The 16613-nt window shown below is 39.4% G+C and overlaps 2 protein-coding genes across 15 annotated transcripts in view; one reads left to right on the plus strand and one right to left on the minus strand.

Annotated features, from left to right (window-relative positions):
• Positions 1-16613, minus strand: part of KIF1B (kinesin family member 1B) — a 148347-nt gene that overhangs the window by 48171 nt on the left and 83563 nt on the right. The window contains exon 21 of one of the 14 annotated variants that reach the window (XM_004272376.3): positions 8768-13606. The exons of the other annotated variants lie outside the window; for them this stretch is intronic. Within the exon in view, the coding sequence (XP_004272424.1) occupies positions 12122-13606 (1485 nt within the window). The 3' untranslated portion in view covers positions 8768-12121. Of the gene's footprint in view, positions 1-8767; positions 13607-16613 lie in introns of those variants that run through there. 14 annotated transcript variants of the gene reach the window in all.
• Positions 1-16613, plus strand: part of CLSTN1 (calsyntenin 1) — a 523112-nt gene that overhangs the window by 37556 nt on the left and 468943 nt on the right. The gene's annotated exons all lie outside the window — the stretch shown is intronic.

The raw sequence follows: 16613 nt of genomic DNA on the forward strand, positions 1-16613 counted from the left end.
TTTATTCGATAAATAAACTTTATTTCAAAATATATTATTATAATACAAAATGTATTACTATATTTCAAATCATATTCATCCTTCCTTCCTCCATCTTACTCCATGCAGTCTCAATTAGGGTGATATCAGTCCTAACAGGGAAAAAAAAGTGGTTCTTGGGGGATTAAAAAAAAAAAAAGTACTCTTTTTATGTATAAAGCACAAATATACATAGAGTATATAAACTGATATACTATATATCTGACATATTAAAATTGCATGGTGGAGAGAGATTCAGGAAAAAAAATGTCTAAAAAGGTTCCTTGGAGTGTTAAATGAAAAAAAAGCTTGTGTTTTTTGACAATAAAACAAGTTAAGAAAAAAGACCTTCACATAATACAACACCAAATCACAACATAAGCACAGCATTTTAAAAATATACTAGCAGGCTTCCTGCTTCCTGGGAGTGGGCCGATTCCAGGCTGTCATGGTTTAGGTATGACTATGTACTGTTTTCAAACAGAGCTCTCCAAGTCACAAATCAAATATTCCACGCATTACAGAAGACCACTGAAAGCCTCGCTAGCAAACCCCGTTACAAAAGGCGCTCCCAATGGCTATGCTAAGAGGGATGCAAATATTCTCTAGGCTCCAGTCATTTATCATTTAGTCTCACAAAGGAAGCTTTCTCTCTTTAGTGGAGCTGGCAGTGACCAAGAGCCAGGGAAACAGCTTTTTTTTTTTTTTTTTGTGGTACGTGGGCCTCTCACTGCTGTTGCCTATCCCGTTGCGGAGCACAGGCCCCGCGGCCATGGCTCACTGGCCTAGCCGCTCCGCAGCATGTGGGATCTTCCCGGACCGGGGCACGAACCCGTGTCCCCTGCATCGGCAGGCGGACTCTCAACCACTGCGCCACCAGGGAAGCCCCGAAACAGCTTTTTAAAGACATCTAAACACAATTTTTAGGAAACTATGTACTGTGGGAAAAATGAAAAATATAAAGTAGCAGGTAAAAAGACTGCGGTTTTGCTCCTGGCACCTGCTCTTATTAGTCTTATAATTCTGGGAAAGTTAATCCTTTCTACACCTCATTTTTGCCATCTTTAAAATGAAGATTTTAGTGTTCGACCTTGCCTACCACACAGGACTGCAGGAAGGACCAAATGACAAACCATTTAAAAACGCAAGTTAGGGGCTTCCCTGGTGGCGCAGTGGTTGAGAGTCCGCCTGCCGATGCAGGGGACACGGGTTCGTGCCCCAGTCCGGGAAGATCCCACATGCCGCGGAGCGGCTAGGCCCATGAACCATGGCCGCTGAGCCTGCGCTCCGCAACGGGAGAGGCCGCAACAATGAGAGGCCTGCGTACCACAAAAAAAAAAAAAAAAAAAAAAGCAAGTTCAAGTCCGCTTAAATGGTAACACACTATCAAAATGACAGGTAGTGTTTTTTTAAAGTTTCTTTTCTAAGTACACCTAGCCCCCAATTCTGGTTTCTAAATACCATTCCCCACTAAAAGGAACCAGGGTTCCTTGTGAAACTGACTGACTTCAGATCTGGAGCAAGGAAAATACAAGGTAACCCCAGAATATCTTGGGCCAGAAAGCATGGAGTACTCAAAGACCGATGGGACCATTTCAAAAGGACAAAGACTCCCATTGGCCAATAAATAATAATAACAGGAAAAGAATATACAGCACATTGAGTATGAAAAGAATCCATGAGCCCACAGTGATACTGAAAGAAGGAGAGAAAAAGGGAAAGCTCTTCTTTACCAAAAAACAAAACAAAAAGCCAGTTAATAAATGCAGAGGCAATGACAATTAGAAAATCACTACATTGCAACCCTAGATGCAGTAATTGAATCAGGCAAGGATCATTAATAAAAGCCAAAACAACTGAGCGAAAGGTGGATGGAAAACAGAATATTCACACAATCTCAAGAGCCTACTAACAAGGAGAAAGAGCTGGGAAACAACACATTAACTAAATTTATTAAACTTTATCATTACTGATAATAGAACAAATTGACATTTTATGTCTACTGATGTGAAGCAAATGGAAGTACACAATGTAACATTTATAGCATTCTTAACAAAAATGTTTACCCTAAATCTAATCTTGGGGAAACAATCAGACAAATTAGAATGTGGCCTAGACTCTTCAAAAATACCTGTGTAACAAAAGATAAAAGAACCATCAGAACCAAATGCAATCAATGAACCGTGACTGGATCTTGGATTAAAAAACATGCACACACACACTTCCAACAGTTATATTTTTCAGACAATTAGTGAAATTTGAAAATGACCTGTATTTTACATGATACTGAATCAGTATTAAATTTTTGGATGGGATAATGGTATTAAGAGAATGTCCTTGATTTTAGGAGATACATGTGTATTTAGGGGTAAAGTGACATTATAACTCACTTTCAAATGATTCAGGAAAAGTATATAAACATGGGTATACAAAGGTTCATTGTACTATTTGTTTTCAAAGTAAGAGGTTGGGGGTGTGGTTTCTACAAAACCTATGTTATTACATAGGATTCTTTCAGCAAAAAGAGAAAGACAGCTGATTTACGGAAAAAGCATCAGGTGGAAAAAAATGTTAATATCTTAGCTTGAGGATTTTGTTGTTTTTCATTTTTTCCCCAATTTCTAAATTACAGTAATATACACATAACATAAAATTTACCATGTTAACCACTTTTAAGGTATGAAATACGTTAATAACACTGTGCAACCATCACCACTATCCACACTCCAGAACTCTTCACCTTGTAAAACTAAAACTCTTTGTCCTTTAAATACTAACTCTCACCCCCGCAGCCCCTGGCAACCAGCATTCTACCTTCTGTCTCCACAGTTTTGACTACTCTAGGTATCTCATATAAATGGAATCATACAATTGTGACTTTTTGTGACTGGCTTATTTCTAAGGACTTCCTCAAGAATAGGTTTATAAGCTGGTCAAACTACCAATGAAAACAAAATCCTCAGATTCTGACAGTTAAAGTATAAGGGTGACTTTCCCTAAGGGCTGTGGTTGTGCTTTAGTGGCAGTAAAGCTGACATAAAAAGATGTTCCATAATGCTATAGACCTAAAACTTTAATTGCATTTTGACCAGGGAAAATTTCTATAAGCAGCTGGTAGTCCAAATGTCAACACCATTCTTGAATTGGCCTCTTCCCCAAACCAGGCTGCACATGAGCTTCCAACAAGGATATTCTGTATGCTACCAGAAAAACTCTAAGCCCTGGATTTTCCTACAACAAACGGATAAAGAGATTCAGATACTATTGTTCTGCTGATTTCATGGGGAAAACTAGGACCATTATGGAAAACACGCTCAAAAATAACATATTTTCCAGGAAACTTCCATGTTTATAAAAAGTCCCAACTAACTGAATATATGCTCTATATTTATAAAGGCACTGCACTGGCTGTTTCCTCTTCTAGAATGCTCTCTTCCACCCGACTATCCTTGTTTTTAAGCTCACTGTACTAGGAACTGTTCTTAATGTTTAACATGGATTGTTTCAATCATCCCAATAACCCTACGAAAATGCTACTATTTTATCCTCATGTTAAAAAAGAAAAAGGCTTAAAGAAATTAAGTAACTTTCCAAAGATCAAAATTAGCAAGTAGTAGAAATAGGATCTGAACCCAAGCAATTGGACTCAAAGCATGCTTTTTTTTTTAACCACTATCCATCCATTCATTTCATCAACAAATTAATACTTTTTTCACTCCTACTATGTGCCAGATGCTAGGAATACAGTGGTCAATAAGACAGGAGTCTCACTGGTAAGGGAGAGATGATAAACAGTAAACAGACACTGTACACACTAGGATTTCAGTAGAGAGTAGTATTGATACTATGAAGAAAGATAAAGAAAGGTAGCTTTCAGAGAGTAACAGAGAGAAGAGAGGAGTGGAGGAAGACTTTTAGATTAAGTGGTCAGGGAAGGTCTCTCCATAGAGATAACATTTAATCAGAGCTCTAAGCAAGCACTCTGAGATCTCTGGTGGGGGTTTATTCCAGTCAAATATAACAGCAAGTACAAAGGTCCTGGGATGGAAAGGAACTTGGTGTGTTTAAGGAAAAGCAAGAAAACCTGTGTGGTAGACTGGAGGAGTGAGAAGGGTTGGAGATGCAGTTGAGAAGTAGTCAGATAGGGACCAAGCTATGGACAGCCTTATAGGCCACGGGAAGGACTGTGGATTTTATTCTAAGGGAAGCCACTGGGTGGTGTAGAGCTGGGAAGTCCTGTGGTCTAGCACATGTTTTAAAAATACCACTCTCCACGGAGAATATAGCCTGCGGGCTTGGAAGCAAGGCCAGCAGTCATGAAGCTGTCCCTGCAGTTTCAAGGGAGATGGCAGTGGCCTGGTCCAGGGTATCAGCAGCAAAGGTGATGAAAAGAGAATGGAGCTGGGATATGTTTTACAGACAGAGGAAGTGTGTCCTACAGATGATGTGATCATGGGGTGTACTAAAAAAAGGGAAACTGAGGATCACCCTTGGATATTTGGTCTGAGCTAGCTGCCCTGGTTTAGATAGTTTAAATGTGAGATGCCAGTTAGCTTTCTGGATGGCAGGTCAGAGCTGTGCATCTATGTCCAGAGGTCAGGGGAATGGCCCAGGCTGGAGAGAGTACATCTGAGAGTCAGCAGAGAGGGAGGCAGGGCAGTGGTTTGCAGACAGACCGACTGCCTGAGACTGGACCTGGATCCCCACTTAGTAGCTGTGTGACAATGGGAAGGCATGTAAAATGGGAATAACAACACTTACTTTACAGAAGAGGGCTGTTGCGAGGCTTCAATAAGCTAATACATGTAAAATGTTTATTGGCCCAAGTACAGTTGACCCTTGAACAACACAGGGGTTGGGGCACTGACCATGCAGTCAAAAATCAGCGTGTAACTCTACAGTCGGCCCTCGGTTTCTGAGGTTCCACGTCCGCAGATTCAACCAACCGTGGATTGAGGAGTACTGCTGAACATGTGCACTGAAAAAAAATCCACATATAAGTGGACCCGTGCAGTTCAAACCCGTGTCTTTCAAGGGTCCACTGTAAATGCGCAACACACAGGAGGTGCTGTCTGCATCATCATCTGTGTGAACATGGAAATGCGTAAGGTCACCTGGTGGAACGAACAGATACGGAAAGAGCCAATGTCTGTGTCCACAGAGACCATGAAGGAACAGCCAGTGAGGTCAGAGGAAAATCAGGAGCCAAGAGAATAAGGTGTTCCAAGAAGTAAAGAGCAGGCAATGCATGTCAAATGCTAGACAGATTTAGTAAGATGAGGTCTGAGAAAACACCCTGGATTTGTCACCATGGACATTGCTGGTGACCCTAATCAGGGTGGCTTCAGTGGTGAGGTGGGAATGAGTCTGACCAGAGTGAGTTCAACTAAGAATGGGGAGAGGAAACAAGAAAAAGAAGGTGGACAAGTGGGAAAAAGTACAGAAAACGCTCTCAGGAGTATTTTTAGAAAAAGGAACAGAGAACTGCAGTGGCAGGTCACAGGGAACATGGAACTTTTTTATAACTGGTGAAATGACATGCTTGTAATGCTGACAGGAATAATGTGGAGGGAGAAAAACTGATGTTGTAAAAGAGAAGGGGTAAATGTTCAATAAGTCCCTCAGAAGACAGGATGAAGGGAACAAGGGCTGGGCTAAGACAGGAGCACAGACGGTTCTTCCACCAACAGGAGGGAAGGCCAAGTACGGTTTGGACGCAGACCTAGAAGTGGGAAGAAAAGGAAGTTTACTTCTGATTCCTTCTTTTTCTCAAAATGAAAATCATCAGCTGAGAGCAAGAAAAGGCCACCTTTTTTGTTCCCTGAGGCACCTGGTTGTAAACTTTCAGAGCACCCTGTATTTCTCCCTCAGGGCATTAGTCACAAATGTACTGTATAACCACTGGTGTGACTGTCTAATAGCTATCTCCTCCACAACTCTGTGAATTTCAGGAGGCCGGGGATCTGTCATTCACCACTGACCCACCAGCATCTGGCACTTATCTGTCTTCTAGATCAGATACACAGTCGTGTACTGATCTTCTAGTTAACAGTTCTCAAAAGTGACCATCTTTGAGGGGTTGGCAAATCTGCAGGCCAAATCCAGCCCACCATTTGATAAATACAGTAGTTTTATCAAAATATAGCCATGTCCATCCCTTTGCATATTGTCTATGGCTGCTTTTCTGCTACAACAGCAGAGCTGAGCAGTTTGACAGAGACCACGAGGCCCCCACAGCCTAAACTATTTACTCTCTGGCCCTTTACAGAAAAAGTTTGCCAATCCCTGTTCTAGACAGTGGTTCTCAAAGGTGGATTCTGATCTGGCAGCATCAGTGTCACTTGGGAACTTATGAGAAATACAGTTATCAGACCCTACCCCAGACCTCTTGCATCAGAAACTCTGGGGGTGGGACCAGCATTCTATGTTCTCACAAGCCCCTCAGGGGACTCTGATGCACACGACAGTTTGAGAACCACTCTTCTGGGTGATGTGTACAGACGAACAGTGAAGAAAACAAGACAGATAGGTGCTTATTCTAGGTGAGTTTACAGTCTCATGGAAGCACCAAGTAAGTGCACAGATAACCACAGGTTAGCATTATTATTAAACATGTGAGCTGCCCTGGGATAGGCTGCGGCAGGAAAAGGGGCTCGTGAGCACCGATCCGGAAGAGGAGCTCAGCACGAGGAGAAAGGATGCCAGTCCTGAGGAAGTGAACAGCCCAGAGGTGGAAACGAGCTTGGCAAGTTCAAACAACAAAAGTCCAAAGTGCTTGCTAGTAAGAGAATGTCAAGACTTAAAGTCAGAGAGACAGGCAAGAAGCCCAAACAGGGACAGCCTTGGAAGCTACGATAAGAGGTTCATATTTTAAAGTGCAATGGGAAGCCTCTGGAGGCCACTGGCACTGATTTTTGTTTTCAAAGGACGCTGCTGGTTGCTATGTGGACAATGGCGTACGGGGGTCAGGAACAGAAGTGAAGAGACCAGCTAGGAGGCTACTGTGGTACTACAGGTGAGACACGATGGTGCCACAACTAGGGCATCTCTGAGGAGGTGGCATTTAAGGTAAAATCAATGTCACAATTCTGGGTTTTCTGGTTAGGCTGTTTCTGACATTAGAGGCTTGGCTCATTTTGCTAATGCTGCCTTCTTCTTTTAATGGCAGATTATAATTAGCAAGCGATAGCTGGAAGGGAGATGTCCACGCCCCAGTTCTTGTCAACACCTTAATGTACTCACCACCAGCAGCACCATGCGGACACAGTCTCAGATCTATGCCTCCAGGGGTCTCGCAACACCTATTCTTAGACCTGTGCAGCTCCTATTTTCTCCCAATCTCTCAGTCCTATCTTGGTCTCATTAACTTTACTTTCCAAACATGGTCCAAGCAAGAGCCTTCTTCACCTTGTGGGATATATACACAGGGCTCATCCCCCTCCACGAACTGATTCACTGATTCTATCTCCAAATAATCTATCAGTCATTCCCTCCATCCTGTCCCCCCGCCTCTGTTTGGAAAGCATCGTTTCTCATTTAGTTCATCCAGCAACTTCCCAACTGCAGCACTGGGCTCTGAATTTGCCTCTATCCAACCCAAACTTTGGCCATTTCTAAAAGATGAATCTACGAATGCAATCTCCCTGTATAATACATGGTAGCTTCCGTCATGCTCAAGATAAAATCCGAAGTCCTTAGCATGCCATGATCTGGCCCCTGCCCCACCCCCCGCCAGGTCCCCCAAGTTACTCGCAGTTCCCTGGACCTGACACGTTTCCTCCTTCTCCCTGCCATTCTTCACTTGGATACATTTGCAGTTGTACTTTGGGACTCTGCTCTTGGCTCAGGGCTTCCTCTTTCAAAAACCTTTTCCCACTCTGCCCACACTCATCCTGTGCGCACAACTATCACTACACATATCATACTGCATTGGAATTGTCTGTACTGTCCTAGAAATGGTCAGGTCTTGGCAACTTTTCCACCAGGTTCTCCAACAGCAGAGAAATACAAAGTACCTGAAGGGAAAGGGTAAGAAGGCTGAAGCAAGGCAGTCCAAGCATTAACATTTCCCTTAAGTTCCAAATTTCATATTTAAAACTCATGTTAGGGAAAAAAAAAAAAAACCCATGTGGATTTTGTATTCTACTCCATTATGTATGATTATGTTGCTTTTCAACATAAAAAATAATGTCATGTCCAAATGTTCAATAAGACCGATGGTCCGCTCCAGAAAAATCTTCTGCTTTGTCCTGTTCACCTCTAACATATCACCAGTGCTCTGGGTGGAGAAAAGCAGTGGCTAAGGGAAAAAAGAAAAGCTAAACAGAGTTACTCAAAGCTTTCTAGAAATTTCATTTCTACCCATATGAAGTATACCATTTCATTTAAAGAAAACTGCAAATCAAAATTATATAGTTGAAAAAAACAGAAAATACAAGATAAACTCAAAGAAATCATAAAGGGATATCTGATATCCTCATCATCTTATAATATAAAAGGTTTTATTTAAGTAAAACGTAGCATAAAATAGGGATTAAAGACCTCATTTAAGATAGAATTTTGATAAATCAAAAAGGGTAACAAAAAGCAAAAGCTCTAAACAAATCAAGTTCATGTAGAAATATTTTTAAAAGGTATGGTTTGTAACCATCTTCAGGTGAAAGAGCAATAAATAAAAGTCAAGACCAGGTTTCATTAGCATCACTCTGTTTCACTTTCCCTCCTCCCACATCAGAGAGAAATCACACTCTTAAGAGATAATTTCAGTTTTTATTGAATGAGGACTTTATTTTTTAACATTACAAACTAACTCTCCCTTTCTGAAAAGGTAGATCTTACACTCAAAGACAATCTTCAAGCATTTTCTAAAAAGAAACTGAGGGAGAAATCCATAGTTCATTAACAAGAAGATTCACAACTTCTTTTTACAGTAATGATGGGAGGAAACCAATATACTTCACAACCTACATTGGTTCAAACTAAGTATCTAGAGCAGATTTTTAAATCTCAGAAAGATGACATAAAGTAGACAATTATGAAAACTGTTCATAATACAGAATTTGGCTCTAACAGTGCAGAACAAATGCTTGCTTTGCACTGCCCCTAAGAAGGCGTCTTCATTAAGGTACGCCAGGACTCAACAGCTTCCCCTGCTCCCAGTCCTTTGTACAAATCATTAAGGCAAGTCTACAAAGGACCAATAAGGCACAGGGGTATAGCAGCTGACGGGAGAAAACCTATGTAACTTCCTGTAGTCTGACAGCCTTTAATGCAGACATCGGTGTGACAAACCGTGTTCTGTCCTGTTTTGTTTTGTTTTTCTTCAGCATCAACCTACACCTAAAGCACAAGAGGTCACTTCAAGTCACTTCAATGGAATAAACAATTCCCATTCATTGCATTTTCCAGTGAAAAGAGAAGCACCAGAAAGAATTAGAAGCAAAACTAAAGGAAAAGCCCTTTGGTTTAGACTTATTAGATAAACAGAAGTCTTTAACTCTCCAAGGAATACCATAGTGTGTGGTTTGGTTTGTGAAACTGTACCAATTGATTAGGACTCTATTTCCATTATTGTCAGGTCATTATATAATTTCAATAGCACAAACTTTAAAAAAAAAATTTCACTATGATAATAGCTAGGGATATTTCAATAATACAATAATGGCTTAATGGTGACCATTTCCCTTTGGTCTTGTAGTATTTAAGCTTAGGGACAGATACTATCAAATTAAAAAAACAAATGAAGCAATGTAGGCTATACCAATCACAAAAGCATGGTACTAGTTACTTCTTCAGTGAAAGTCAATGAAGAAATTCCATTCACACAGTTATTTTCTAAGACAAGTATCTGCTCTGAAATGCATGAAGGGCAATCAAATCTTGGTTCATTTCTTTCTGGTCATCTGAAATTAAGGGCTACATTAGATATCTAAACATTTCAATAATCTGAGGGCGCCTGGATCAGCACATGAAGCACAAATACAAATCTAACTCTTTGGAATATCAGTGTGGGTATAGTGCCTACACAACCCACATTTGTAAATGAAATACTGTATTTCTTTTCATTCTACAGTGTCTCCTGATCACCAGGAGAAACTCACTCCCATTGTTTAGTGTGAAAGGGAGGTACCTGCCCATAATGACATTAAAAGGCCACCATAAAAATGAAAATATATAGCCCTATCCTATGTTATCTCAAGTTGGAAAATTGAAAGCCCACTTTTGCTACAGAGTTGAAAGCTGCGTTGTTATTTAGTTTTAGAAAATGAACTTTTTTGCAAGAAAGAAATAGATAACATAACTATGTCTAAGAAGAACAAAGAAGGACAAATGGGGTTTACACAAGATGCACTGAAGTGACTGATCTGAAGTACCCTACCAAGTATATTCAAACCACATGGTACAGGACACTGTCATCTCAATTAAGTCAACTCATTACAAACATCATTCAGTCAACCCATGACAGACATCACCCCTGTCTAATCTGCCATAAAACTTCAGCTGAAGACTAGGACTGCTCTAGCTATGAAAGCAAAAATAACCCCCAAAGTTAATTGGAAGCAACTTTCTGTGCATTATAAAAGCATTTTCTTAGAAGCAAAGAAAAAAAATACTATGATTAAAAATAATGTTCTAATAAAGAATAGTGCCTACACGCAAAGGAAAAAAACCCATGTAATCACAATCTTTAAGGCTTCCTTGAACATTAACTGCTATCCTGGATGTAATTTTTCACACCATCTGGAAGACAAGCGTTTGATAGGTGACTTAGCAATCTTCAACAACATGATGTCAGACAATCTCATAGACATCTCTGGCTCTTCACACCGCCTCTTTAAAAAGTTTCTGACAAGTTCAAGAGATGAAGGATGCAGAAAACTATTCTTTTCTTCCCATCAAAATCCATCTTTTTTAGTGGATTCTCCAGTGAGGCAAACTGAGACCACAACATAGTAAAATGAGGTATTGATACAATAACTGTTCATCAGGACTTCTCTTTCCTTGCTTGAGTATCTGTGAGGATCACTGCTGCTGACCAAAGAATAGTTTATTATACATCATCTCCTTTATTCTAAACCAAACCAAAGTTAACTTATTTCATTATTTCATCATCTACTGAAAATAAGTACACACAGCCAAATGCTGTAGCCTTCTCCCCATGTTCCATCTCTCCCCTCTCTCCACCAAATAACCTCCCTATAAACTTATACATACTGCTCAAAGAATCATACGAGTATTTTGTTGGTATTTCTGTTGGCAAGATATTGGTGAATAGTTCAGCGTCTCTCTGTGTATGTATGTGTGTGAGAAATGATATGTTAAACTTCAAAATGCGAACCACAAACAGAAATCCAGACAGATGCCAATTTAAAGATTTCAGTATTATGACAAAATTCATACATACACTGATGCAGTCAAAAGAAAAAAAACCCTACTGAATCAGTTCTATGTAAAATATAGAAGAGCAAGAAGATGTGGAAGTTCCACAGAAGATGCAAAGCTGTGTCCTATAAAATATGTCCAAAGACATTTAGCTCTGGTTTTTGAAAATTTCCATGATATTTAAAGAAAGAAACAGACATGGATAAGAAATCCAAAGCTGTGTTCACACAGTTGCATGTTATTATTTTTAAACTAATGTCTAACATTTATGGGGAAATAATAGACATTTAATGCTACATATCAAATTCCTCTTTTGAATGTTTGCATAAACCAAGAGGCAAGTCTTTCTGGATATCAGATAAATTTATAGGCATTGTAAAAACATAGCAAACTTACACTGAAACAAGACCAGTCTGTGTAAGTAAGTATATTATCTAGGCACCAAGAAAGGAGGAAAGTCTCAGAAAAATAAGGGAGGTCTCAATGTTTTGTCCAAAATTCCAGAAACTGCCCACTTATGGTATACAAACAAAAGGGAGGTGTCGAAACATTTACCAGTGTTTTATGTTTTAACAATATTAAAATCAGTTAATATTTTAGAAGCACAACATTATAATCATAACGCAAATACTAGGAACTCAAGGTCAAGGCTAGAACCAACCCAAATCATAAGCTACCATCGTCTGTTTCCTCCACCAAGGGTTCAAGTTTGTCCAGTAATTTATACTGTGGTTTCTCGACCAGCTTTGAGATTGGGTGCTGAGAACTGTCGCCTCATTCTCGGAGGTGTCACAAACTGGCTACAGTGGTTGGGTTTGTCAGTCTGCTTTTGACAGGAATTGGCTGCACTGCCCTCTAACTGACCTCCAGTGTTATAGTTACAGTAAGACTGACGATGTTGATGCATATGGCGCTTTGCCTGGAAAGTCTGCAGATCAGCGGTGGGGTGACCACTGTGGGAGTTTAGTGATTCTGAAGAAGCAGATGCCTGGCAGTGCACGCTTTTCGGTTGGCCATTATTGAGCGAGTTGCTTCTCCAGCGTAACTGAGGTGGCTGTTGTTGATTATTAATATGCTGCTTGCTAACTTGAATGTGATCTTGACTTCGAGTGCCCTGAGAGCCCCATGGTGACTGGGGATCCTTAGAAGCTGCTCTACTCCCCTTCTCTTGGTTCTCCTGTTTATTTCCTTTCCTTCCATCTTCATCTTTTGGAATTCTAAGCTCTATAACCTCATCTTCTGTTATGATGATATGTGTCCCGGGACTCCAAGAGTTTCTGTGTTTAGGGTTGCTCTTAAAGGGGAACCGGGGCTTCCGGTTCTCAGGAGGGATGAACCTATGAGGTACATTCTGCCGGCGAAGCTGCTTTGTTATCTCCTGCTGTTGCAGGTTCTTGAACCGAATTTGCTCCTGCCTCATCCAACGCAGACGTCCACGTCTAAAAGCTGGGTCTCCATTCATCAGCTGGGAAACACGCTCTTCTTTCCCAAGTTCTCCACTGTCTCCTTTACATACATCAATCTCAGACTTGCTACTGGCACCAGCTCCAACAGGTTCCTTTGCTTTGTGGTTTCCTTGGGTTTTCTGTTCCTGAGACCCAATCAGTGGCAAGACTTTCTCCATTTTGAGCATTTTATTTCTTAATACTTTTATCTCCTCATCTTTCATGTTATTTTGCTTTTTGACTTCTTGCAAAATGTCTTCCAGCTTGTCTATATGAACCTTGAGGTCATCCACATCAGTTCCTCCTTTACTACTGGCCATCATGTCTTCAATCTTCTCATCCCCTACACCAACCGTGTCCCAGACATCCCTGGCCACTGCCCTCCAGGAGTCCCGCTCGTTGGGGTCTTTCTTCCCATACATGGCACAAAGCTCTTTCATCTTAACAATGGCCAAGGCTTCAATCTCCTGCCTACTGTGCCTAAAATCGTTGAGAGCAACCTCATAGCATATCTCTTTTACAGCCTGTATCTTAAGATCTGAGATGGTGACCCACTTGGAATCTTTACTCAGGCGTCTTCTTTGGGGGATTTGATACATTTTAATTGGTTCTCGTTTCTTCCCACTGCTAGGGAGGCCACATTTTTTAACAATGGTTTGCAACTTGCTGGGAGGTAGCTTTTCTCTCAGAGAAGTAATCAGTTTCCAGCTCTCTTCACAGGACCTCTTGTCAGAATCGTCCCCGCTATCAGAATCCGCGTCCTTTGGAAAAACAAAATCAAAAAATGGCCCCAAAATAACCAAAATTAAAATGTAAAAAAGGAAAATCAAATCGAAGAAAAAGCAAGCAAAAAAGCCCTAATAAATTTAAAAACAAAATCCAAAAAACTAAAAAAAACAAACAAAAAAACCCTAAATGATGTGCAAGTCTATTAAGACATATGCTTATGTAGATTATTATTAATATAAAGATTTGCTTTTTTTTTTTTTCTAGTAACATTAATCCAAATTTCCACTTTCTGCCTTAAGTGATGAAATCTGCAATCAAATTTCTTAGGAGGACTGAAACAGTGAGAAACAGCCTCTCACTGTAAGGTCACATGAAGTTATTAACAAAACGTTGTGAAATAACATCTCCACTATCTCAAGAAAACGAAGTAAAACCTTTGCCCCATACATGCTAACACCCATGCAGCCACTTCCCCACATTTGCCTTGGTTATTGCTGTTGCTTCTTCCAGAAACTCTTTCCCCCATGAGTGAGCACAGATGCCATACAAGATGTGACGAGCAGGCGGATTAACAAAGGTTAGTAATGCTGTAGGATGCCACGTTTTGTTTAGCTTTACTAAAAAGAGCAGCCCTAGAAAAAAGTTAGAAGATGAGAAAGTAGAAAAAGCAGTCAAACAGGGATTATGTTAAAAATGCTAAGAATCCCTATTAGCAGACCATGTGAGGTTCTTATCAACCAAATTGGTTTTTTTCCTAGACGATAAGACAGTTCTGAAACTAGTCTTTCCATGAGCATATATCAGATTTGCTACTGTCTTGGGTCAGGTCAAATTGATCGATTTCATTTGTACAATTAAAGTTTGTTATCCAGAGAATAAGGATGCATAAAAAAGGATCTTCATAGTGGGTCTGCTACTTTGTTTTCCACACACTTAAAACAATAAATACCTCACCTCCAAAATTTTAGGAAACAAATCTCCAGAACATAAATTAAGCTAGGTAAATATACTTTCATTAAACATTATTCAAAATTCCCCAAGTAATACTTTAATAAATACAACTCAGAGACGTGTTCCATCTATGAAAACCCATGGTATTTCTAGTTTTTCGAGGAATATTACTTTAAGTTGACAACTCTTCCTATCAACACATAAAACACAAAGGTTATATTCTGCTTATGTACTCTGCTTATGGACCCAATTTAAAATGTTATCTCTCTCTGTCTTTCCAGCTGTCTTTGCCCCATTACCTCTTTTTCAAACAACTTTACTTAGGTCTAAAACAGCAGCCTGAATTCACAGCTAAGCAGTTTCAATGGCTATTTGGACAATAGCCAATTATTCTTAACTAACACAAGCAAATCTTGATAACATGGGTCTAACTGAAAGCAGTGTTGGACTTAGAACTCCCTATGACAGATAGGATTAAGGAAGAATTTCTATTCAGGAGATAAAAGTTCCTGGGAACGGGCTTCCCTGGTGGTGCAGTGGTTGAGAGTCCGCCTGCCGATGCAGGGGACGCAGGGAGCGGCTGGGCCCGTGAGCCATGGCCGCTGAGCCTGCGCGTCCGGAGCCTGTGCTCTGCAATGGGAGAGGCCACAACAATGAGAGGCCCGCGTACTGGAAAAAAAAAAAAAAAAAAGTTCCTAGGAAAAGAAACAACTCACTGGAGGAGTAGTTCAAGATAGTCTAGGAAATGAAAATATTCTTATTTAATAGTCTCTTTTACTTTGGCTATGATTACCAAAATTATCTCTAGGAAAGGGTTTAAAAAAAAAAAAGAGTTGAAACTGATAAATAGTATCTTGTTTTCTAGACCAAAGATTTCTATGTTTCTAGGTACAGTTACTTTCTAGGGAACAAAAAAATAACCTCTAACAATAATAATAATTTGGCCCCTGAATCTGGAGATGTTACTACTGATTTATATTATTTCTATTTGTCTATAAATGGTTACTAAACCATTTATAACCCCTACCTATTTGAAAATTTAGCAGCAAAAAGCAGATAAAGCTAAATTTACAGACTCTATACTATTTTTTTCTTTTTCTTTTTAAAATCTTAAGTGATAAAAAAGTGATAAAAGATGACATTAATAAATATTAGAGAAAAAAAAGTATGTCTGACTCCTAAAAAAGTTTTCTTGCAAATATGTATAAACTGAGTTTTTTTGTTTGTTTTTAATAAACTGAGTTTTATAGAACACAAATTCTCTCTGATTCTTCCTACATAATTAACTATCAGGTTTTTTCCTGGCTTCTTTTCTTTTCCTTTAAAAACTGCTTAATGATGAAATGAACACTACCTAGTTCAGGAAATATTCTAATCATTGCTTTAATGTCATACTTAAGAGAGAAAAGTTATGCCTTTAAACTCTAAAATAAAACATAACTAAATGAGTTTACATAAATCTAAAAGAACTCATCAAGTGGCCATAATTTTCTTTCTTTTTAAAATACTATCATATTGACTCTGTAGAATATGTTCTCCTTAAAGCTCAAACATATCACCCCCATCACATACTGACCATGATACTGAAAACTCTTGCAAAGCTTATGTGCCAAGATGCAAATCCTATCTCATGTCAAAAAAAAAAAAAAGAGAGATTTTAAGAAATTTAGATTCATTTATTACAGGGCTGGAAAAACTACTCAGATCTGTCCAATTCACATGTCACTAAATGATCCTTCTGCTTTCATTAAATACCAAATGCAAAGTGGGCCTCCTAAAGAGACTCTGCATGAAGATTATGCAAATAAAAGAGAGAAAATACCCAAAACACGTGTGAAAAAGCAAGCACAGAAAGGACCAGGCGTATAATCAAGCACTAACTATAAGAGAATATTCAGCAATGTAACAATGGGATGCATTTGGGGAATCATTGTAATAGAAAACTCATGAGCCTGAATTCCATTTTTTAATGCTGTTGTTATGCAAAAATAATTGTATATAATAAATATTAAATATTTACTGAATAATAATTCCTTTGTATCTTCTCAATGTATATCCATAGGGTACATTCAAAATATATCTGTTGGT

This window comes from Orcinus orca, chromosome 1, assembly GCF_937001465.1.
Source record: "Orcinus orca chromosome 1, mOrcOrc1.1, whole genome shotgun sequence".
Classification (NCBI taxonomy): Eukaryota; Metazoa; Chordata; class Mammalia; order Artiodactyla; family Delphinidae; genus Orcinus; species Orcinus orca.